Source organism: Macrobrachium rosenbergii, chromosome 41 (assembly GCF_040412425.1).
Source record: "Macrobrachium rosenbergii isolate ZJJX-2024 chromosome 41, ASM4041242v1, whole genome shotgun sequence".
Lineage (NCBI taxonomy): Eukaryota > Metazoa > Arthropoda > Malacostraca > Decapoda > Palaemonidae > Macrobrachium > Macrobrachium rosenbergii.
Genome location: NC_089781.1, coordinates 2,957,905 through 2,983,975, shown reverse-complemented (window position 1 = coordinate 2,983,975; position 26,071 = coordinate 2,957,905). Strand labels below are relative to the sequence as shown.

The window sequence follows — 26,071 nt, the reverse complement described above, 5'->3', positions numbered from 1 at the left end:
CTTCTAAGTCTACCATCACTATGTCCCCAACTTTCACATTTGCAGAGAGATAATCACTAGAATTAAAATGTCTCTCTCTCAAGGACACTAAATAGTCTCTTTTCCAAGAGTTCTCAAATTTTCTTAGCACTGATGATAATCTAAAATATTGTTCTCTAAGATCACTTGAACTCATGAAATCTGGGTCATCAGTTGCTGAATTGTTAAGAGGAGGGGAAATACAAATATTTCGCCCATAAAGTAACATGGAGGGAGTCAAAGCCTCACAATCTCGATCAGAGGAGAGATAAGTCAGTGGTCGAGAATTTATCACAGCTTGAAACTCAACAAGTAGAGTTCTCAACTCTTCAAAGGATACACGTTTGTGATATAAGGCTTTGGACAAACATCCCTTTAGAACACCAATAAGGCGTTCATAAAAGCCTCCAGACCAGGGGGCTCGCGGTGTAATGAACTTCCAATTAACACAATTTCCTTCAAGGTATGACTTTACCTCTGGTTCATCCATAATTTCCTTCAGGAAATTATTAAATCCAACAAAATTCCTACCATTGTCAGATATAATCAGACTCGGCAGAGAATGATATGCTACAAAGCGTCGAAAAGCCAGTAGGAAATCGGAAGCAGTCATGGAATGAGTCAATTCAAAATGAACTGCCCTGCTCGTAGTACAGGTAAATAGACATATAAAGACCTTCTCCTCCAAGCCAGTCTCATGATCAAAAACATTAATAGCACCAGTATAATCAACTCCTACTGATTGGAAAGATCTATCATATCTCACTCTTTCTGTGGGTAATGGTGGAGGAGGAGGCAAACACAACCGTTTCTTGGTTAACTTCTGACACAAAACACACTTTGACAGAATCGATTTGATAACTTGTCGTGCTTTCGGTACCCAAAAGTTTCTCTCAACAATACCAGTACAGAATTGACACCACAATGGTGATGATGTCTATGCAAATGTTCAACTATCAACACTGTTAAATAACTTCTGGAAGGCAATAACATTGGGCACTGAGTATTATAAGACATGGAAGCGTTTTTCATGCGACCCTGAGACCTAATTAGATTTTCCTCATCAACAAATAAGTTCAACTGATTACAGAAATTCTTAATATCCATGGACACTCCATGTGAATTCTTATCACAGAGGTACATTCTGGTAGTAGAAAAATGTTGCTTCTGTTCAAGGAGGACAAGTGCTTTCATTTCGTTAACAACAAACTTAGAACCTTTACTGCATTTATTAAGAAAAAGCAATATTGACCTCATGATACGTTTAAGCTTACTTAAATTACTGTAACGTGGGATGTCAATTAATGGGGTTGGAGGGTTAACAAACTTAGGTTCTGAAAGAATTTCATTAACATGCACAGTTTCTGTAGCTAAAGATTGGGGATAATCACCAGTTAAAAGCCATTTAGGGCCATTCCACCATAAGGAATTTTGCGCTAAATCTTTACTAGTACTACCTCTGGATAGAATATCAGCTGGATTATCCTTAGAGGGGTATACCGTAGAGGAAACTTGAATTCATTAATTTCAGTGACTCTGTTTCGTACATAGGAATTTTACTATTATTATTCTTCACCCAACAAATAGAAACCATGGAGTCACTCCAGAGAGTGCAAGAACTCAATCTCAAATCATCATTCTGCATTAATCTTCCAGCAAGTTTCACACCCAAGGACAAGGCTGTCAATTCCAAACGCGGAATAGTCTGTTTAGGGTTTGGTGCAACTTTACACTTACTGACCAGTAAATTGCTTACACTTCTCTTGAAATCAATCACATAGGCAGCAGCTCCATATGCCTTGTTAGAGGCATCACAAAATACATGTAAGTGGGAACCTTCAGGATGTACAACAAACCTAGGAAACTTTAAACTTTCTACATTTCTAATACACTTGCAAATTTCATCAAACCTTGAACATAATGATTCTGGCAAAGGGTCATCCCACCCGTAGTTACTCCACAAACATTTAAGAAAATATTTACCTCTCACCTGTATTGGTGACAATAATCCTAGAAGATCAAACATTCGAGCTATTACTGATAAGACCTTTCGCTTGGTTAAGGTCCTTTATACTCAAGGCAATTTACTTCCTTCAGTGACATCTCATCTTGTGTTAGATACCACTCTAAACCCAAAACGTTCACTCTTTCTTTGATAACATCTATGGTTCTGTTAAACTCTGAATCATTACTGACCCATTCTTGTAGAGGCATATTAGCATCTTCAAGAATCTCATTTATTACTGGATACTCATCCATCAAGACTGACACATCCTTGTAAGTTTTACTAAAATTGTCTACATAGAAATTCTTCATCAGAGATGATGCAAGGGGATTATCATGTAAAGATAAATGATGCAAAAGGGTTTGCTGCAAGAGAAAGGGGAGCATGTAGCTCCAAAACAAACTACACAAAACCGGTAAGTTACAGTAGACTTCAAATCGGAGGATCAGTTATCCATAGAAATCTGCAATAATCACGACAGTCAGGTGAAATGCCTATCCTTAAAAGGCTTTACTGATATCTGAAATCACAGCTACTGGGTTTGTACGGAAAACTCAACAGGGCATCAAAAAGTTTAGTAGTTAATGAGGGACCAGTTAATAAACAATCATTTAAGGAAAGTTCTCCTTTAGCCTTGGAAGAAGCATTAAAAACTATTCGAATGGGAGTTGTTTCTGAATCCTTCAATACAGCATGGTGGGGTAAATAATGCCCTATAATAGGGAGCCTGAGGAATTAATTCTATAAACCCAGACTGAACGTAATCTTGGATAATCTTATCATAATGAGCATACAAGGAGGGGTCAGATTCGAATCTATGTAGCGAGGAATTTAATTGACCAATGGCTATTCTATAGTTAACAGGCGGTCTACTTTCATCTTTAAATGGCAAGGACACTTCATACTTATTGTCAACCCTTTTTACTTTATCCTTAAAACACTTAACTGATTCTCTTTCTTCAGGACTAATTTCAGATTGACGGATACCAACACTTTCTAAATCCCATAATTTTCTAACTTCACAACAAGAATTAATAGGGATTTCCTCTACTTCTATTCTTGAACAACATACATTTGATGTAGTAATCTCATTAGATTCTACATCGTCATAAGACCAACTAGGAAGAGGTCCAAAAATTAGTGCACCGCCAGAACTATTCAATATCTGTATTCCAGAGCAAATTTGACTGTTGTGAATGAATTTTCCATAGTAATCAGCTCAATGACCAATTCTATACCATTCACTTCATCTGAATTTAAATCATTATCTGCTAATTTTATGCCTTTACTCGTCAAGAACGCAGCTGACTTACTTAAACCTGGAGAATAAATTCTGGAATTAACTCTATCGAATGCAATGGCATTAATGACAGTACGAATCTTACCTAGTCTCACCACAACTCTTACTATATTACAATTGACTTCATGGCATCACTGCCAAATGGTTTTACCTTTAAGGCTACTGTTGCTACGGACGGTAGACTAAACTTATGAACTAATTCCGTTGCAATAAACGTTCTTTGTGCACCAGAATCAAAGAGTGCTCTCTCAAAGGAACGATATCCATTCCCTGACACAATTACATTAGCAGTAGGAAGAGCAGTCGAAACAGAACTCTTATTAGTCTGAGAATGATCAATACCCAAAGAAGCAGTCATAACTACTGGGGAATCACCTTTACTTACAGCACCTTTAGAATCATTATGAGATTTCCCAAATTAACATTTGACTTACTAACATTAGTACTATTTACACTCAACTTTGGTGGAGCAGGATTAACAGGGTTTTCTGTTTTCTTACAAATCATCAGGTAATGAGGCCCATCACATATATTACATTTCGGTTTGTTTCTACATTCAGAGAATAAATGACCTCCTTTGAGGCAAACAAAGCACAATCTTAAATATTTAACTCTGTCCTTCTACTATCAATGGTTTTGAAAGTCTTACAATCATGAGAGGCATGGTTCGATGAGCAAAACACACAATTATGGTAAGAACTACTATTACTAGGCTTACTGTTACTTTGTTGTGCTCTCTGCACGTTTTGCACATTTGAGGGAATCACTTTAGAATAGTTACCCTGATCACGTTTTTCTTATTAGAATTCTCACCTTCGTAACAAAATTCCATTAATTCACAAACATATTTCAAACCTGAGGAAATTTGCTTTAAATCAAGAGACATACTATTATGTTTATTAGCTATAGCCTTACGTGTTTCAGGTGATAATTTCTCGCATATTATACTAGAGAAATGGGGTTCATGGCCTCTACATCTAAATTCAATGTGTTCATTTGTAAGATAATCTTCTCATATTCCAATTTGAACGTGTTCAAATCCTCTATTGTATGACTGGGAGGGACTAAATGCGTTAACTTGGACATAAGTCTACGTTTCAATTTGTCCTTATTATCATACTTCTCCTTAAGGGTCTGAATAGCTACTGAATAATTGGCATTAGTGACAGGCAAACCTTCTATGGCTTTAAAGGCGTTATCCTTTAAACTAGCTCTGAGGGTAGAAAACTTAATCACATTGGAAATATCCATACGATCGTGAACTAAACTGTTAAATATATCCCAAAATGCAAGCCATTGTTCTTCCCCACCGCTAAATTCAGGTATCTTAATTGCTGGGAGTTTAGGGGGGAGAGGGTTAATGGGAGCCGAAGGAGGAGGCAAAGCGGGCTGTTGATTTATATCTCCCGTGTCAATCTCGCTCATAGTTTTCTGTGCAGTAGCAATAGCTTTCCTTACACATCTAGTTATTGCTCTATAACTTCTACATAAACTATCATATTCACTATCCTGTGAAAGAATCGTCACATTCTGTGACCAACTATCTTCAAAACGTCGTAGACCCTCAATAAGACAACGTTCATACATTACAAATGGGTCGATTTTGGTGTATCAGTATCACCAATGCAGTTATCTGTCTCATCAAGCAAATCTTGTAAGGAAATAATTTCCCTTTCAATAACTACCTAATCTTGGAATCCATTTTCTTGTTAATGGATCAATAAGAAACTTGCTCAAATATCAAAAATGTATGGCAAATTATCTAAACCTGATTGAAAATATAACTAATCTTATTCATAGGTCGAATAACATTCACTGAATGATAGATAATTTGACCACGTGCTCTTCATCACTTCACAAAATACATCTGGTCACGAAAACCTAAGTTCAAAATAGCTACGAAATTCAACAAGAATTTCTTCACAGAAGTGATCACTAAATACGAACAATAATGTTCCATAAACAATAGTTTACTTGGCAAAACACTCCAAGTAATTCAATACCTTACCCTGCTCACCAAATAACTTTGGACACGTGCCAGCTACACTAAAATGACTTTATAGCCATCCATCACCAACGTGAACTTTATCGTAAATTATCTTTAACATCCAAAAATTCCTTTGTGAATCGTTATGGCATCCGGTTCGTTCGAAGGACCAAAGCAAAAATACTACTATAACTAGCAAAGAATGTGGTGAAACTTTAAAGTTTTAGGCCCACATTCGGTACGATTTCATTCAACCTTAAGCCCTCCTGCCCTAGCTTTGAATGAGACCAAGTTACAGTGCTGAGGAGTTTACTAACTTACTTAAATGTACCATGAAGTCAAGAAACATTATATTCTTTCCAACAAAGTGCAGTTGAGAAACAATCAACTATATTTCCTGCACCAATTCTTTTTGGGTGATGCCACACGGGTTCACAAATACGCATTTAAAAAGTTTAGCACATATAATTAATATTTAAAGGACACAACAATCATCCAAGTTACATTAAGAAGCAAGAAAACATTAACATATTACTGCAAAAATTGACAAAACGTTACGTTACTTCGATAGAGGAAAACATAAATGGCCAAAAAAAGGGGGGATCTCAGAATATTCTTATGAAGAAATTACTGCAATGGCGACGACAGTTCACGAGGTGATGGGGCTGGATTTTACGAGAATTTCTTCTACAACTTGCCTTTCTGGGTTTGCTGCGAAACAGGCCGAGCTTCATGTTCTCACCCTGGAAGAAAACTCGGGAGGAGTACATTGGATGGCACAGTTGTCACATCTACAAAACTACAGGGTTACGTAACAAAGCATCTACTAAAACACAAACATTAAGTAGTTTAATCGTAACAACATACAAAAAAAAGGGTTTCGTCCAGAAGGCAAGCTTAAACTACTGGCATGTGCCCTTACAACAAGAAAATAACACATATATTCTCCACAGGAAGAAGTTTGACAACACTGCAATCAGACGTCATTTAATTTTATAGAGATGGATAAAATTTGCGAAAAAGGTGTTTTACTACTTTAAATATTAATGTACTAATTTATACAAACTCATTGCTATAGTTAATATAATAAAAACTTCTTCTGTGGAGCAAAACAATCACATCAACGTATTTTTTCATAGAAACTGGGAAATACATCAAAATAAGCATTCAAGAAAACTAGGAAATTTTATTCAAGGGGAATAAATGGCAATTTTTGACAATTCATATTGATTAAATGGCTCTATATTTTAAGGAAAATTTTGAACACAAATTATGAAATGGGTAGAATTGTGTTGGATATATATATATATATATATATATATATATATATATATATATATATATATATATATATACATATATATATATATATATATATATATATATATATATATATATATATATATATATATATATATATATATATATATATATATATATATCACCGACACATTCTACCATATTCATGATTTGTGTTAAAAATTTTTTTCTTTGAATATAGACTCAATTACTGTACACATCATATGAATATTTAATTTAATTTAATGTAATTTTGTAGTATAATAGTTTATCTTGCTTTGAATTACATTTTATCGTTCCGCATATTTTAATATTAGTAACGTTAAGTTTAACAAAACGCTCCACATGCAAGACTAACAGTGTGATCAACATCACGACGACTGACCATCTTAATCTCTGGCCCAGAGACCCCTGAACTTCTTATCACTCGGCTTCTCTTGAATTTTGAAGATGCTCTGGGACCGTCTGGTCCAAAGGTAATTAAGACATTTCTTCTCTTCCTAACATTTCTTAGCATGAAAATTCCTAGAGTGTCAGAAAATAAATTCTCTCCCAGCAGGAAGACACCAGTAAAAATAAGCTCAAATGGAGCAAGGTCCCCTACCCGACCATAACTGGAGGGTGTCTAAGACGACATAAGCACTGCAGTGACCTGAAATAACCAGCTGAATCACAGCAAACTTTACATCTGCACCAAAACCGACGGCATAAAAAGATGTGGAAGCCAGAGAATCGCTAGAAAGGAGGCGCCATGTTGGCGTAAAGCATATAGATATCACTTATGCCTAGACCTATCTAAGTTCCTGTCAGTGAGCCGTCGTGGTCCTGCAACAAATACTCTGAGGCCGGCTGTATCGGGTCCGCTGAGATTAAGAATGGTTGCATATATTCTAGAATAAGACCTGGCCGTTCATCTACCCCCATTGCCCTACAAGAGTCCTAAGATGAGTGGAGCCACCCTCGGAGGAGGTTATTTTGTTAATGCCTAAACGGACACCTAATGCATTACCTGTTAGAAGCCCGCACACAAACCACCAGTAGACTTCTGACTGGGTCGCCGATTTACACAAGACTAAGTACAGTTTTTTTTTTTTAATGCGTAACAGAGAAGCAATGAAAAAAAAAAGTCGAAGGCCATTAGGAACAGTGTCCATAACAGTATTTGCAGTCACATCCCGTCATCATAATTCAGAGAAGTCCTTCTAGTCTAGAAACAAGCTATCATTATGATTATCTTCACCGACAAAATAACTAGGCTAGTAGTGATTCGTCGGGGCCGCTAATAACAAATTCGAATACAAAATTGTAATTTATTGCACTTGGATTACAATGTCGTTTTTATTACTAATGGAAGTTATGGACTGCATTTCTGTCTGTCAATTTATTAAATATGACTTGTCTAATAATTGTTCTGAATTGTCAATTGCGATCGACTTTGTTGTTGAACTTTCAAGACACTTTACGCGCGTCACCTTCCTAACTTTTGTTTGCAGAAAACATATAAAGTCACGCAACCTATTTTCATGAGTAAACTCTGTTCTAAAATGCTCTTCACAGCAGTAGTCAGAACTCTATAAATGTATTTCTGTGTGTGCTTATGTGTTAAAAAAAAAAACTCTACGCGAGAAATAACCAGAGAAATTGGTGCGACAAACTTCGGCAAGCGATTGAGAATTGAATATTAAATGCCTGTACATGATTGTGATATCACGATAAGAATATCTGCATTCATACGAAGTGCGGCTTTGGAGTAGAGGCGTAGGCTTCGTGAACTTCTCTTCTGCACAGAGAAAGAACTGAACTCGTTATCAAGTGTGTTTTTTCTTTTGCCACATGGTAAGGCCATGCAAGGGATTTACGTACAACATTATTAGCGTCATATTTCTGGGATGGATGTGATTTAGTTTTAATTAATTGATTCACTAATATGTTTTGAACTGGTAATGAATTCTGTCTTACTGATTGCATTCGTTTTGATAAGAGGGAGATTCTGAATTGCTATTTTGTTTTCTAAAGTGCAGCAGAATGCCACAAGTTCTTATGCTTTACGCTCAGAACTGATAAATTCACATCAAAATACGAAGTCCCTTTGGTATAGTCCTGAAATTACAAACAGGCCATGGTTTCACCTCGGCTTCACTTCCGCGTTTATTTTTGAAGGACCTCATTGGTCAGTTCCCCATTTTGCTTGTTAAGTTCATAATTCCCTTTAATAATTTATGTGTATCAGTAACAGCAGCGGAATTAATCGCAAGTTTCTCGGAAAAACGAAATTCCTATGAACACGTGTTTTCAGTTTAAAGTGCTAAACTGGTTTTGTAGACCATTATTTGCTAACAGTGGCGATGGCATTTTTAAAGTCGACAAACTTTGGGTCATTGTTTCCCCCAGGCAATCTGAAGCTCCTAGGTTTGTTGCTTCCCAGAGTACCAGGAAAAATAGCGGAACACTGATTTTTTTTTTTTTGCACTTTTTTTTTACTGGCGCTGATGATGGGTGAGTTATGTTCACAGTTTACGGTGCTAAGTAGCCTTTTAAATATGTGTTATTACAACAACAGATTAACACGCCGGCCATGCCAACTTACTTATACAAAATTATGCACGAACACACACACACATACTATATATATATATATATATATATATATATATATATATATATATATATATATATATATATATATATATATATTCTACTCTATTCATCTTTGCCTTTCCGGTTAATAAGTGGGTGATTTTGTACAGATGCTTTGGAATTTTGACATACCATATATGAGTGCTTGCAGTCCACTGGTTAGGGTGCTCGTCTCACCAGGGTGAGGTTTAGTTTTAATTTCCTCCAAAACCGGGTTCGGCACATCCCATTAAATTCCACCGTACCTCTGTTGACAAGGACAGTGACTACGGCATCATAGTGGTAGTTGACGGTGGTTGTGCAACCGTGGTGAAGAACCTGAAAGGTAATTATATATAATATATATATATATATATATATATATATATATATATATACATACATACATACATACATACATACATACATACATACATATACATATACGTATATATAGACGATATTAAAACAAGAAAACAATAATAATTATGTGTCAAGAACCAAGGAAGCCTGCTTCATTGTAAATAAAACTTTCATCTAGTGGTTGCCTAATTGCCACTCATTAATTATCCAAATTTAATGAGGTGTACCAGTACCAATCGCATTCAACAGACTTTGTCTGAACGATGTCAAAGATGTATTGCCTATCTCTTTGCCAATTTCTATGGTTGATGGGGAGTGAATCATACAGATAATCAGATATGATACATATCTCGCTAAAAATGTTACAGATACCTGAAAACTGGAAGCGAAACTGAAGCCACACGAGACGACAAACAAACAAATGATTTTCCATCCTGCCGATTCCATTCTATATTTAGCAACCAGTCAGCCAAATGTCGAATCGCAGTTATGTTGCAGTGTGACGGTGCCATCGGCAGATGAAATAGGTTACACTTAGGGTAGGGAGAGCTCTGGAAATAGTAAATGTTAAAGCCCCAAATAGACAGTTGGGTCTGCAAAAAGGAATGCAAACTGATTTGCACCGTAGCTTGGTACGTTATATATCTTCCCGACATAGAATGATCTTTAATTAAAATCCAAACGGTTTTTTAGCTATTATCTGTTGTGATCCATCTGCAGTTTGTTCACTTGGGGAAGACTGGTGATACGATTCAACAATTTTCCATGTACTATTTTAAGTTTATTGCTCTGTATTCCATTACTATCCGTTTTTGGACGAGTTGTTTTTTAGACAGCTGCAGGATTGTGCAATTTTCGTCCTTAAACTAACATACAAACAAAATTTTTAGTCATATCAGGAGCAATGCCCGGCTTCGGGTGATATACTTTTTTTCCAGCACCCGACAGTCCCTGCATTTTTCTGCGTTTGTTTATGATAGCCTGTCATAAAAATGACAGAAATCAGATGTAAAGTTGAGAGTTGTTTGCTGAGAAATGTTTGCTGCGTTCGTGTTGGGAGTCGTCGATAGCTCCACCATCCACTGTGATGTATTCGCTGCAGTCGAGTACAAACCTTTCGGGTCTTCTGGCGCTATTGCCAAACAAATTGAAGTGTCTTTGCGAGAGTGCCTGAGTGTGGATCTCCCTCGCTATTGCGCGCAGTTTTTACCTAGCATAACTGCGTGCCTCTGTATGTGCACGCTCCTTTCCTTACTTTAATTACGGTACGTGTATGGAATCTCGTACAGAGTTAATTTATAAGGTCACAAATACCTCGTTTCCTTTTGTTTTTGCAGCTGGGTTAGGTTAGCCTCAGTTATTAATGACGGCACAGGCCAGGCTTTTATTTAGGAGTATTGGAGTTCGGCCTTAGATTTTTCACACGTCACACTTGGCCCATGGCCCAGGACCAGTGACTTTTATTTTGTTGGCTGAGTGACGCAAGTGTGATGGCTGTGAGGATGAGATGCCAGAGTGGAGGCAGCCTGGCCACTTGGCACCGTGCCTCTTCTGTGCCCCGTAGCGCCGCTGTTGCTGCTGCTGCTGCTGCTGCTACTGCTGCCCTGCTGGCTGGTTCTGGGTTGGTGCCCTGCTCTGCTTCCTCTGGTCCTGCTGCTGCACCCATTCTGTACCTCAGTGTCGTTTCTTTGCCCAGTCAGTGATACTCTGTTACCAGTTAGGCCAGCCTAGCCTAGCCTATCTCGAGTCTTGCCTACCCTAGGAGCCAGCCTAGTCTGTCGCAGGCCTGTGTCCTGGCTTCTCGCGAAAGTCTTGGACGAGCCTAAATCCACAGCATCAAGATTTGAAATAATTCACCATCAGTAGATCTCTCTGGATTATTGTGCCCGTGATTTGGAATCAGCAGGGTGACCTACTTCTTTATTTGTGGCAGAAGGTTGTGTTTTTTATGTGGTTTGTGCTTAGGCTTAGCCTACTTCTCATGGAAATGTGTATTTGTTTCTTTAAAATCTGGCCGACCAAATATTATCGAAGCATTTCATAGAAGTCAGTTGAGCTCGATTTTCTTCGTTTGTGAAGTGCGCTGCGAAGAAGAAATAATCCAAGATGATAGCATTTTCTTTTACTTTGAATTCTGTCATTTGTGTGTGGGACATTCAAGTTATCACAGTATTATTTTATTTGATGTAGTGTTGGGACAAAGATTATGTGAACTAAATATTCATAAGAGTTGAGAAATCTTGGAAATGAATTGAGTGACTCTTTTCAGATTTCTTTTTTAGTCTACAACTGCGGGACTGTTCAATTGAAAATACAGTTGCCAAATATTGGTTGCTTACTCTTGGACTATTAGAAGTAACCTAGGCTAGCCAGGTAAATTATGAAATGCATATCTAATTGATATAGGTCTTTATACAGTACCACACAGTATAGAATCCTAGCTGGAAAATGCTGCAAACAGGAGAGAACTTCGTCAGTAAAATAACCTAAGGTGTGGCAGGAATATTCTAATGGAATGTAATTATAATAACATTTTTATATAACAGAAGTCATGTTTAGATATTTTGTCTTTTTCCAAAAAAAAAAAAAAGTGGGCAAAGCATAGACAAGCCTGCCCAAAACTTTATTGTATAAGTTAAACATTTAAAACTAAACTCTTTTTAACATCATCCATAGTTTTTCCAATGTTCACCACTTATAGTATTATAATATTAATTTTAAACTGAAGAAATTTGACTTAGAGATTTTGTTTAGTCTACATCTTATTTGTTTTATGAAAAATACTTTCAAAAATTAATTTCTAGCTACATGAGGTGAAGTTTCATTAATTTCCAATGTATGTTTTTGCAAGGATTACTCTACTGTGTTTGGTAACCTAATATCTGAGACAAACTAGTGTGCTTTCTCTTTGATATACCTAATATAAAAGATTTATCCATGGTTTCTTATTTTCTTTCCCAGTTGTGTTCGTTTTTAAAGATTTAACCTGAAACGTCGTGGGGTATACTCAGGAATAATATTTTTTCAAGTAGACTACAGTAATGTAATATTTTATACAGTAATTCTTTTTATAAATTAGCCTTATATAATATTTTATACAGTAATTCTTTTTATAAATAAGTCTAACCACTTGTAGCCTATCTTAAAAGTACTGGTGTAATTTTGTATTTTTATTTTAATTTAGCAGGTTGGTAGAGGTTAAAAGGGAGGTAACCTTAACAAATATAGGGTTTGGAAGAAGACTTAGGGAAAGAAAATTTGATTAACTACTTGCTGACTTTTTTTATAAAAAATTTACAGTTATCTGTATGTTCTGAATGTGAGAGTCTACTGTGTTCTTCACAGTTGAATTTTTTTTTTTTGTAACAAACGAATTGTACCATAAATACTGTATATTGTACATTACAGTACCTTTCTAGTGATGTCGTATACCTTTCAAATGAATTTATATTTCATGAATATGTCATTATTTGCATGATCTTGGGTTGATATTGCTGTAAAATTTTACATATGTTTGTTTTACTGTGATTTTCCTTTTATAAAATATCTGTAAAGTTGGGAGAAGGGGGTGATCATATCTTTAATTAGCAGATTGTGACAGTTGCAATTTTTATGCAGTGGTAGATGTTATCGGTAAATTAACTTGCTGGTTTACTCCTTGCTTTAAAAGAAAGTGGTGTTAAGGTACGGTGCATGATTGGATGTAACTTAATCAAGTTGCAAATTTGATTGCATATAACATTGTCATCAGTTTAAGTATATTATAGTACCATCCTTAGATTGAATCATGGATCTATACAGTACATTGCGCTATGCTATCGGACTTAGGTATGTGCAGAAAACAGTCAGATTTTAGGGTTGTAGTTTCACAAGCAGTATTTGGTTACCAAGTGTTATTGAATGTAAGTAGATGGTATATTGATGTTGGCATTTTCTTTTGGTTTTGCTTGTATTTGGAATTTGGTGGTGTCTGGTGCATTATTTTTTCTTCTTAATCATATTCGGGTTGTTTTTAAAAGTTTTAGACATTTTAGTTATTTTTTGCTGGTCTTGCAGATGATAGGGTGTTTCTGGGGAATTTGCTTGGTTATTTAATTGCTGTACAGTATATTTACTTCAGAGAACTTGTTTCATTTTATGGTGAGTTTTCTCTGAGTATTTTGTACTCTTGTGATTACCATAATACCAAGCACTGAAAAATATGTTGCTTTTCCTTTATATACAATTGCTCAGGAAGATGAGTTGTAGATGACAGCTGAGATGAGCTTTACTTGCAACTGTCAGGTATTTTGGTTCTGTCTAAGGTCCAAATTCTTTTGTTTACACAATGCCTCGACTGTCGGGTGTTGATTTAGTAAATGTATGTTTTATAATTTACAGTGTGTCTGTTTTGTAATTATTTTGAAGAGGGCTAGTTAAACATCTATAGGTCAAACAAAATGAAAATTTACTCTTGAACTAAGTTATGTAATGAATATCCTGTGCTTTTCCTCAGTTTTATATTTTTCTTATTTTAATGTTATTAAAACATTGAATTTTATGAAGTTTAAAAATTAATTTTTGTTTCTTACATCTAGATTTTTAACAATTTTGTTCGTGTATGGTGCAAAGGCTTGCTTGTTTTACTGGTTACAAGTACTCATTCGTTAATACATTGCTGTGCTGAAAAGCTGAACTGTACTTAGGTGAGCTGTGATTATACTTACCACATATTTAACGTGACTTCTTTGTTCTTTTCTTTTTTCTTTTTTGATCTTGGCTTCGTTTCAGAGACAGTATAGGTATCTACACTATTAAGAGTTAAGGCGCATTGAATCATGTTGAGAGTTGACAGTTCATACCAAAATAGGTCTGATAAAAATCCAAGCCTTGCCTCTGCCTAGAATTTGATCCATACCCTCAAATTAGATGTTGACATTATCTCAGAGATTGACAGGCTGTCATAATTTAAGAGCATTTAGCATCTCTTTGCATAGGTGGTAATGAGTGGCAAGGGATCAAATTGACTTAGGCTACTGCCCGCAGTGGTTATGTGAGCTTTTCTGTTGTTCTGCATGATATGAATAAATTTAATGATGAAATAATCAGAGTATGCTACCAACCAGTTAGTTGTAATGCAGATAGTTCAGTTTGAAACAAAAGATGGAATGTTTACTGTACTGGATGAAAGTTTAGTTCCAAGAGAGAAAAAAGAAGCTTTTACAGGTTCATAATTGTGTTTCTGACACTTATTGGTGACCCTCTGAGCATTTTAGTGGAAGAAAGAATATAAAAACATTTCAGAAGGGTAAAGAAGGAATGGAAGTAAAAGATCAAGATTAGGCAAAGATTTTAAGAATTCAGAAGAGAATGTAAGATAGGTCAGTTTTTTTGTTACTGTATTAAATATTATGCTGCTTTTCCTCCTTTACACTGCAGTAGTGTAAAAGTCAGCAATCTGCTTGTACCTTATACAGATAGAATATGTGGTTAGTCTTATGTATTTTTAGTATTTCCTGGTAGGTTGTATAACCAGACCACTGAGTCAAATTAATGCTTTAATTTTAATTGTATGAGACAGAATTTGTCTGATAACAGTATTGGCAGCTGTATTGCTGTAAACTTGTCTGTTGAGTTTAAGGTATTTATCAAGTGGTTTAAAGAGGGTCAGGTAGGATTTAAGCATTATTTATAAACAGTTTGTCAGAATTCTTGTTAGATAGGTTGTGGTATTTGTCTTTACAATCCTACTTACATGGTTTTGTCTCTTTCTTGGTAAACTTGAGCAGCTGATTGATGTTAAAGCACTTGTTACACATAGTGACAAACACATAAGATGTATTGAAGACTGAAGTCATTAGGTTGGTGAGGTGGTATTAATAGCTTTTCGTTTTTTCGTGTTCTATAGTTAGGCACTGAATTTAGAAGGGTTGTTTATAAATAGGACATTTTTACTTAGTTCTAATTAACCTACTGTATACTCTTTTCTCCTAATTATACTAACATGTTGAAGGTGCAAAAATAGGTTAGGTGGTGGAATGCACAAGTCTATTCCCACATGTGAGGTTTAGTTAAAGGATTTTGTTGCACTTAATGCAGGTTTTATTTTTAAGTAAGATTAGGATGTATAGATTAAGTTACTGTGGAAATGTATGTTGACTATTGAGCACTAAATTTTGTTTTAAGAAAAAACAGAGAAGGTTGTTAATTATGGCATCTTGATATATTGTCTTATAGTGTTTTTGTGTCTTCATGGGCTCATTAATGTAAGGGTTGTATGCAGAGTTTCATTTGTTTGAAAGCTAAGCATTATTATTGTACTCTGGGGAGGGGGGGTTTAGTGTCATCAGTGCATCCATGCAGCGTACTGTAGGCATTACTTGAGGTTCTTTGCATCATCCCTTTGGCCCTTAGCTGCAACCTCTTTCATTCCTTTTATTGTCCCTCTGTTCATGTTCTCTTTCTTCCATCTTACTTTTCATCCCCTCCTAACAGTTGATTCATAGTGCAACTGTGAGGTTTTCCACCGGTTATCTCTTTCAAACCTTTTTACCCTTAATTCCCGTTTCAACGCTGAATGACCTCATAGGTCCCAGTGTTTGGCGTTTGGTTTAAATTCTACTCTCTATATACAGTATAATTATTATAGTGCAATTAACAGAGGCCACATAGCCACATTTTTAAGTATGATAGGCACCTCCAAAGGATTTTTCTTATGATAGGTAAAATTCTCTAGTGCATATGAGACAGTTAAAAAGTAGAGGGCAGAGAGTAATAAAGTTGTGGATTGCATAAATGTTGCAAAGAACAATTCTGACTCTCTACAGGGTGCTTCTTAGAGCACACTAAACAGTAACCCTCCAAAGGCTGTGGGGGTAACCACCTGTATATCCTAATGGTTTTTATGATTTGATATTTTTTAAGCTACAATATTTTATTAGTGTTGGATATGAGGCAATTAGAAAAATAGTAACCTTTATTGTCCTGTTCCTTAAAATGCTTATGAATGATATCATTTGTTTTCCCTATACTATTGTACATGTGGCAAAAATTCTGCTCCATAAAGATTCCTCAAGCATATTCACACCAAACTGTTCTAAAGCTTTAAGGGATGGATTTTTGGGAGACTTTTCCTCTGTAATCACCAGGTTGGTGAGACCATCTTTCAATGGCTGCAAAGTATGAATCAACCGAGAAGGCTGTCATCAGGCCCCCAAACGTTTTAATGGCACACTGAAACTGATGGAGATAGACAATTTATTTTCATAGCATGGTGTGTTAATGTGTTCTCACACATACCTATAGGTTTGTAGCAATAAGCATATAGAAAAGACCATGGTATGATATAATAGTTATTAAAATACATAGCCTACAAGTACGTTAGTAAAAGGGACCAGTTTAACATTGTCATATTTGGATATGGCTTTGTGGGTATAGATAGGAGCAAGAGTGTTTGGAATTCTTCATATCCTTATGAACCTGTGGTAGTCAAAATTTCCCCAACTTGCTGGTTTATTTGGATGGGAATGTGAAATAAGAAAGCCAGAGCCTGTCTAATGCTTGATAAAGGAATGATATAATGTGCACTTTATACAATATCTTTTGAGGTTATTGGTGATCTCTTGAAGCCAAGTGGTGTAAGTACAGTATTCCAAAAGCTGTAGTTTACCTTTGTCATGGCCTGGTTAGACAAATACTGTAGTGTATTTTCAAACAAGTTTCTGATGATGGTTGCCATTTCTCGAGAGAGATGCTGTTTTTCTTTTCTGCAAGATGATGGAGAACAGTTATCTTGCTTTGAGAAGAACCTCTCTCCAAATTTACCCCTTGGCACTAATGATGCTTTCGTATTTGCGTAAGAAGTCCCATCTACTGCAGAGTGAGGTGTCCAGCCCTGTTACCCAGTGGCATTCTCACACCCAATTTATCATATGAATATTAGTGTGTGAGAAACTCAAGTATTTTGAGCCATTTTTGTATTAACATAGCAAAAAAACTCTCAAGAATGACTGTCCTGTCTATTCAAATCACAGGAGTGCTGAATTTCTACTGTAACTTTTTTAGGTGATATTAAGTTCTTAAGACATGTTTTGAATCCAAGAGCTTTGCTGCACAAACTGTGGTTTTTTTTCTAGCAAGACTTGTTTAGGCCTCCTGAATGGGCCTTGAACTTAAACTTCTGCATAAATTTTGACAGAGATGTGGGCCTGATGAATTCTGTCAGTGTCAGGACTTTATCATCAGTGTCTTTCAACTGGGGTAGGGGCCTTGTTAAGAGGCTTTATGTCATTCTAACTTCCAGTTAGGTTCCTTCAGAAAAATACCTGAGTTTGCTGTTTCCTTTGCTACTGTGAGAAGACTTCACTTAAGCTTTCTTGTGAGGCCCTGTCTTAGAAATCATTGAGATGGCTGGATTTTCCTTGCTAAGGATCCCATCCTTATTGTTCTTAAACAATATAAGCTGTTTGGTAATTTAAACTTCCTAATAACATGACTAAACTTTGCTTAGTTAAGGCTGTGATGGCTCTGTTAGCCTAATGAGTTCTGGTTCAGGCATTTTTCCTGTGGCAAGTAAATATTGTAAGTTTTCCGTACAGAGATAGCTGCATCTGCTATTAGGGATGCACCGCCATAAATGAAATGGATTAGATTTTTTTCATTTATTTTTATTGTATTATACGTGATAAAATTACCTATTCTTGTAGTTCCATGTCAAAATATTCACATACAGTACCTTTACTTCTCTGTCTCGCCCAGTTAGGATTGCCTGTGCTGTGAAACCTCACACAGTACTAGCCTAGGTTGGCCTAGATTTACAACAGCCAGTAAAGGGAAAAAGATAATGGCTCTTATCTGTTCGTGAGACATTTTCATAATATTGTATTGAAATTACATTGTCTTGAAGGGAAAGTAGGACCTTATTTAGTTCTGTTTCACTGGTTATAACTCATGACTAGAATTGTGTATTTTGGCAGCCTTTCCAGTTAACTTGTTTTGAGCTGCATGTAAAAACTTAATTGCATATTTCACTGAAATTAAGGAGGCTGTTAATGTTTACTTACCAAATGAATGAAAGTAACAGGGTCCTTTTAAAACTGGTGCTGCTAATTTTAGTGTATGTAGCATTATCACTCAATAATGCTGTTGCTTTGGTATGGAGTTTAATTTATTAATAAAGTAGTCAAGATTTTAGTACCTTAGGTTTTGAACCAGGTCCTTTTACAAGAACTCTTTATGTCGGGGTAGTTTTTACAAAGAATTTAAGTCTTGGCATCAGACAATGAACTTTGGCAGTATGCCAAGTATGTAGTAATCTTGCTTGGTCCAGTTAAATGATTTTTGTGGTAAGGTAGGAAGTATATCGTACTTGTTTTTCTCTGTTGTTGATAGTAATTTTCTTTGACTTGTTGCAAGGAAATGAAGTGGGGATTGCTTTTGTGAATGTGAATGTTTTTTTCTCTTGCATATTAGGTGGAGATGTTGCTTTTCATAAGGAGTAGGCAATTCATAAGTGTACAGTACAGTACTGCTGATGATCATTTTCTACCATTCTTGGAAAATGAGTTTGACTGATTTGATGAACAAGTGATTTCATTGGATGTTATTTGTATGTATAAAGTCTTTGTTTTTTTAGGTAGTGGGTCTTTTATTTGTAATAAATCATCATAATTGTTATGTTAGTTGGTATAGATGTCAATTCCCCCCCCTCCTCTCTCTCTCTCTCTCTCTCTCTCTCTCTCTCTCTCTCTCTCTCTCTCTCTCTCTCTCTCTCTCTCTCTCTCTCCACACATTTATTTTCAACATGTGAGACTATTTGTGGATTTTGTTTGGTAACTGAGAAACTGCACTTTTGTAGTAACAAGAAGGACGACTGCCTTAGAACTACATTTACTACAGTGAACTCCCCGTGTTCGCGGGGGATGCGTCCCACACCCCCCCGCGAATAGGTCAAATCCGCGAATGCTTAAAACCCCTCTAAAAACACTTAGAACTGCCCATTTTGATAGTTTAAACCAAGAAAAACCCTGTAATAATGCTTATACCTGAGTATTTTAATAGTTTTATCACAAAAAGTGCATTTATTCATGAAAATTATATGAAAATACAGTAATTAGTGAATATTTCTCAGTGGAAAATACCGTGAATGGGCGAATTTTCCATGAAAAATGGCTAGATATGTTCCACAGAGAAACCAGCGAATCACGAGTCCATGGACCATGAGAGCGCCTTGAATCACGGAGGTTTACTGTATTGTGAACTACAGATGGATGTACACTATTGAGACCTTTGCCATTGTTATCTATGAGTTGAGTGAACTTATGTAACTGCATTTTTATTCATGCAAATTACCACTTTTCACAGTAGATTGTAGAAAAATGAGATTTTTTGCATATTTTTCTGAAAAATTGTGTTTAAGTTTCATGTAAATGAGTGTATTAAGTTTTTGTACCTTTGTAAATGAAAATTTTGTTAGTTTTTCCTTTTGTGCAATTAATTTTCAAATTCCTTACATCACTATTAGAATGAATGTAATTAAACTGTGCTTTGCACATGTGGAGATCATGCACAGAAAACTTGATAAACTGTTACATCTGAAAGGTTACTTGCATTACAGTATTTATGGTACAGTACTAATATTATGCTTACCCTGTATTGTGATTTTCAAGGGAAGTGGAGTCTGTTTTTATAATTCATTGTAAGTTGAATTGAAACATCTGTCTTCTAGGTTTTCTTTTTTGCGTTTTCAAAGACATGGCGTGTTTATGGATCAGTAATTTCTGTCGTTTGAGATGAGAGTTGTACTGAAAATATGTTTAGAAAGTTTGTTGGTGTTCTTGATACGTGAATTACTGTAAATTTTGAGAACAGAAAAAGTTTAATTTACCTGTTTTGAAGTGTCGCCTTCCAAAATGTGTGCCATGAGGAACAATAAAAGAAACTCTCTGCCAAGCCTCACAATGAATAAGTTTTTTGTAAACAAGCGTGCCTCAATGTTTGAGCGGTGTGAGGAAACTCCAAGAGAAAAGAGAGAATGGAGCCCATGTGGTGTTGTGGAAACATCTCAGCGGAAGTTGGAAGGTGAAGTACCAATGACTGACTGATTACTAACGAACTTGTTTGAGTTTTTGTCATTTGGAACTAATATGCATCCCAGAGAATAGACTTTTTGAGAGTCTTTGAGGTAGTGTTGTTGGATTTGCATTTTTTCCTTGTAAATACTACTGTAATAGTTTTGGCAGACATTTAAGCCAGCTTCCAGATAAATTTTATTTAGATAAAATATTGGTAACTAGAGGATAAATCCTTGACATCTGTCATATAAAAAGTAAGTATACCTTAGTTTTACCAGACCACTGAGCTGATTAACAGCTCTCCTAGGGGCTGGCCGAAGGATTAGACTTATTTTACGTGGCTAAGAACCAATTGGTTGCCAGCAACGGGACCTACAACTTATTGTGGAATCAACCACAGTATAGCGAGAAATGAATTTCTATCACCAGAAATAAATTCCTCTAACTCTTCATCAGCCGGCCGCGGGAATTGAACTCCGGCCCATCGAATGACAGTCTGAAGCTCAACCCACTCAGCCAAAGAAGGGCTGAAATAGATCTATAGAAATGGCTATATTGTGATTTGAAATATGGCTGCTAGGCCAGTTCAGGCCACCTTTGGTAAAGCCTGATGTTTTACTCAGTGACTTTCAGTTTTACACATCTTGTCTTGCTTCATTCCTTTTGGGAAATGTTCATTGGTTACTATGAAACAGTTTTGTGGATCTCTAGTTTTTGGGTAACCTTTTAGAGTACAGATGTCTTTTTATCTATTTCTGTACTCTTATTACTTTGTTAAATGATTAGAGCACATGAAGTGGGAGCTAGAATGGTAAGGTCATATCCTGGTCTTCAGAGCTGACTTCTATAGATACAGTAGTATCAAAGATATACCATGTAATGTAACCAGTCTTGTATAGGTACAGTATTATCAAAGAAACAACATACAAAGACAAGTTTGGCGTAAGTTAGAGCAGTGCCCTGTCAGATTGAGTGCACAAGATGTTAAAACTTTATTTTAATGAAACCTGTCTGGTTGGTTAAGGTACCAGGTTTCCCAGTTGGCATTTCATGTGAAATATTTGCTTCAGATTCATGGCCACATTCTTGATATGACCAGTAATGGTAGGAAGTGGGTAGTTCACTGGGTTTCATCACCATCACTTCTTACCCACCCCTGAGTTTTCTGGCACCAAGAAATCAGCCAGTATTCAGCCCAGGCATCTTGAGCACTAGATGAGTCTGTGTAGTGTATAACATCATGTACATTTCTTATTGGCTGGAGGAGATAGCCTAAAATCTCCCCAAAATAAACTCAGACGGTAAGAAGTTATACAATAAACCATTTTATTATTATTATTATTATTCAGAAGAGGAACCCCACAATACTTCGTCTAACCTAACTTAACCTAACCATCCACCTAAAGGGGAGGATGGGGTTGAAAATCTGTACAAGATCTACTGATCAATAGTGTTTTCATTTTACTGGAATTCAGCCTCATACCCCACCAACTACACCACTCCCTAATCTGTTCCATGTCATGATTGAGACAAAGGGCAGCTTAATTGGCATACACAACAATTTTGTTTTCGGGGCCAACGACCATATCACTTGTGTGTGTGTGTATATATATATATATATATATATATATATATATATATATATATATATATATATATATATATATATATATATATATATATATATATATATATATATATATATATATATATATATATATATATATATATATATATAACATACAGGCAGTCCCAGTAATTATATATATATATTTCCGTTTCTGAGGTGTAATGATAACCAAAAATATATAGCTAACCAAAAATCAGCGAGTTTGGCGATTTTTCTGCGATTTTCGCCGGTTATTGGCTCCGAAAAGCACCGATTTTTAGTTATTGGTGCCTCTGTTAGGTCTGTATTGGCACCAATACCCAATTATCAGTGCCGATAAGTGGAAATGGCGATTTATTTATATTATATATTAAAATTATTTATTTGTTCATGACACTTACCTGCCAGATATATATAGCTGTATTTCTCCGAAATCCGACAGAATTTCAAAACTCGCGGCACACGCCCAGTGTGGCCAGGTGGTTAGTACTCATTCCCGCCGCTGGGAGGCGGGAATCGAACCATTCCCATTTTCTATTCAGATTTTCTCTGTCGCCGGTACTGTTAACATCTGTTACAGTACCTCCGCTTCTGGATTTCGTTAACTTGCTTATTCCCACTTAAGTATTCTCTTGACTTTTGGTTTTGATTCTTGGACTGTGGATTGGCTTACGCTTTTTCTGGATTGTTGTGGATTTTGCTTATGACCTCTCTTTAACTATGTCTGGTTCTAGTTCTGCTAGTTTCCGTGTATGTTGTATGAGTGATTGTAAGGTGAGGCTACCAAAAGCTTTTAGACCCTCACTCTGTTTGTTTGAGGTGTAGGGGGCATGTTTGTCTTATAGATGATCGATGTAAGGAGTGTGAACCTTTATCGGATGCGAGCTGGAAGTCTTATGATTCGTATGTTCGCAAGTTAGAGCGTGACAGGGTTAGGAGGTCTTCCTCCAGGAGTGTGTGCAAGAGTCAGGTTATTTCCTCTCCTGATAATTCCAACGTAGTTGATGTTGCACCTGTCCCTGTGGTTTTGCCTTCGGGCCCTGATATTGTGTCTGTGGAGGTTGGCCTGGCGCAGATCATGAGTTCTATCCGTGCGCTCGAGAACAAAGTGACATCTCTCCAAAGTGCTGTGAAGTGTAGTGCTCCCCCAGTGTTGTGGAGGGGCGTCAGATCGGCCCCATAATGCTTCTAGGCCTGGACCACTGTCAGACTCCCAGGACTCAGGGAGAAGGCATGTCGAAAGCCGCAAGAAGGTTACGGGGGCTTCCCACCGATCTGACGTCCCTTCGGCAGTTCCTGTTGTCGCTTCCCAGGCTGCCAGAGATCGTGCTTCGGCGCGCATTCTCAAGGACTGCTTTTCGTCCTCCGAGACGTCCTCCCCGCGCAAGGGGTGGAATTCTCGTAAGGACTCTCGTCCTCTCAAGAGGAGTTGTGTTCAAGAGGACGCTGCTCGTCAGTCTTCTTCGTCGGCTGGTTATTTTGATGCCTTTCCACCGCAGAAGAAGTCTAGGATTTCGTCTGATGAGGATGTTTGGGCGCCCCAGCCGCTCTATGGAAGAACTTTTCTTGCTCCTGTGAGGAAGAAGAAGGCGTCCCCTCGCCCATCGTCTTCCCATAGGATTGTCTCTCCTCCCAGACAAGATTCTTCACCTTCTAAGAAGATTTTGTTGGAGATGCAGCGACAGTTGTCTTCTCTTATTGCAGAGAAGGACTCTGCTCCTCGTCGTCGCAAGGACTTGACTTTGCCTGTCAAGAGATCTAGGAAGTCCCCTTCTCCTGCTCCGCGTTAAATCGTCTCCTTCTCCTGTGTCGTCGCCTTGTCGCCCTGTTAGCTCTCTTGCTCCTGCGTCGTGGCGCTCGTCAACAGGGCGCTTCGAGCTTCTTCCCGTGACGCTTCGGTGCGCTCTTCAGGGCGCTTCTGTTCAGGGCGCTCGGCGTGGCGCTCTTCCGGTTTTTGAGGCGTGATGCCTGTGGCGACGCTCTTCAGGGCGCTCTCCTGGGCGCTCCTCTGGGCGTTCCCTTTAGTTGCTCTTCAGGGCGTTCCGGAACATTCTGTTTCTTCTGAGAAAAGAAGATCCCTTCTTCGGATTGGACCTCAAGGCCTTCGTTCCCCTAAAGTGTTGGGTGACTGGTTGCTTCTCCGGCTGTGGCGGGAGAGTTTCTGCCGGTCGGATCCTGCTGAAGTCGAGCTCTCGTCTGCTTCCTCTTCTTCCGACTACCAAGTTTTAACCAGCTTGCTTAAGACTTGTTCGGGGACAAGTTTAAACCTTCGGCTCCTCTTTCTCCTCCTTCTCAGCTAGCTTCCTCCAAAGCTAGGAGAGCTCCTGGATTTTGAAGATGACTTCTTCGTTGGCGACCAAGAGGGCTTTCAAGAAAGTCAACATGTGGATGGAGGAACGGAAGTCCCATGGCAAGACCTCTTTTGCTGTGCCTCCTTCTAAGCTTTCAGGCAAGGCTGGTATGTGGTATGAGACGGGAGAAGATCTCAGCCCTAGAGTTCCTTCCTCTTCTCAAGGGGATTTTACCAGTCTTGTCGACGCCTCCCAGTGGGTCTCATCTGCCTACTGCTAAGGTTTCTTGGACCTTGTCAGAGACCGACCATCATCTCAAAGGTCTCTTCCGCACCATGGAGGTGTTTAATTTTTGGACTGGTGCTTGGGAGCCTTAGATATTAAGCTTGAAGCTCGGACTCTATTACTTTGGGGAGCTCTCTAGTGTCCTTAACTGTATGGACAAGGCAGTTAGGGATGGATCTGAAGAACTGGCGTCTCATTTTGGTGCAGGCCTCTTAAAGAAGAGGCCCTGTTTTTATGACTTCACTGCTAAGTCTGTCTCCCCTTCGCAAAGGGCAGAATTATTGTTCGCTCCCTTGTCCAACCATCTGTTTCCCCAGTCCTTGATTCGAGACATTTCCGCTAGTCTTAAGGAGAAGGCCACGCAAGACCTGTTGGCTCATTCTTCTCGACGTCCTCCAGCTCCTTCTTCTTCTTCGTCTGCTTCAGTTTTGTCCACCAGGAAGAAGAAGCCCTTTCGTGGAGGAACTTCTTCCTCTAGATCGTCTCCGCGAGGAAGAGGTTTCACCAGAGGAGCAGCCCCCTCTAAACCTAGGGGAAAAAAGTGACTTCTGTCACCTCCAGACACCTGTAGGAGCCAGGCTTTTTTATTTTGCGGAAGCCTGGAGAACACGAGGGGCGGACGCATGGTCTCTAACTGTCTTAGAGAAAGGTTACAAGATCCCCTTTCTCTTGCTTCCACCCCTTTGCACGTCGCCCAGGGATCTGTCGCCGTCTTACCACCGAGAGAAGCAACAGATTCTTTTGGACCTCCTGGAGCAGTTGTTAGCAAAAAGAGCCGTGGAACAAGTTCTGAAGTTGGATTCTCCGGGGTTCTACAACAGGCTTTTCTTAGTCCCGAAACAGTCGGGAGAGTGGAGACCGGTCCTAGATGTAAGCGTCTTGAATCGTTTTATTTTAAAGGACAGATTCAAGATGGAAACGCCTCAGTCGGTTCTAGGGGCCTTAAGACCAGGGGACTGGATGGTCTCTCTGGACTTACAAGATGCGTACTTCCATGTTCCCATTCATCCTCAATCAAGGAAGTACCTGAGATTTGTGCTGGGGGGACGAGTCTTCCAGTTCAGAGCTCTCTGCTTCGGTTTGTGCACCGCTCCCATGATCTTCACGGTGATTATGAAAAAATTGCGAGGTGGCTTCACCTGGCGGGTGTTGGTGTCATTCTACCTGACGACTGGCTCATCCGAGCCTCTTCTCGGGAGAAGTGTCTGGAGGACCTGACTTTCACACTGAATTTGACGAAGTCCCTG

The 26,071-nt window shown here is 37.9% G+C and overlaps 1 protein-coding gene across 7 annotated transcripts in view; it reads left to right on the top strand.

Moving 5' to 3' along the window:
* The first annotated feature begins 10,625 nt into the window (after positions 1–10,625).
* The window catches only part of Usp16-45 (ubiquitin specific protease 16/45), a 363,690-nt gene continuing 348,244 nt past the window's right edge, over positions 10,626–26,071 (top strand). For 3 of the 7 annotated variants that reach the window (XM_067083792.1, XM_067083794.1, XM_067083789.1), the window contains exons 1-2: positions 10,697–10,853; positions 20,294–20,646. In XM_067083792.1, the coding sequence (XP_066939893.1) occupies positions 20,478–20,646 (169 nt within the window). In that variant the 5' untranslated portion in view covers positions 10,697–10,853; positions 20,294–20,477. Of the gene's footprint in view, positions 10,854–11,120; positions 11,210–11,234; positions 11,525–20,293; positions 20,647–26,071 lie in introns of those variants that run through there. The other 4 variants (XM_067083793.1, XM_067083791.1, XM_067083788.1 and 1 more) reach the window with 3 other exon arrangements.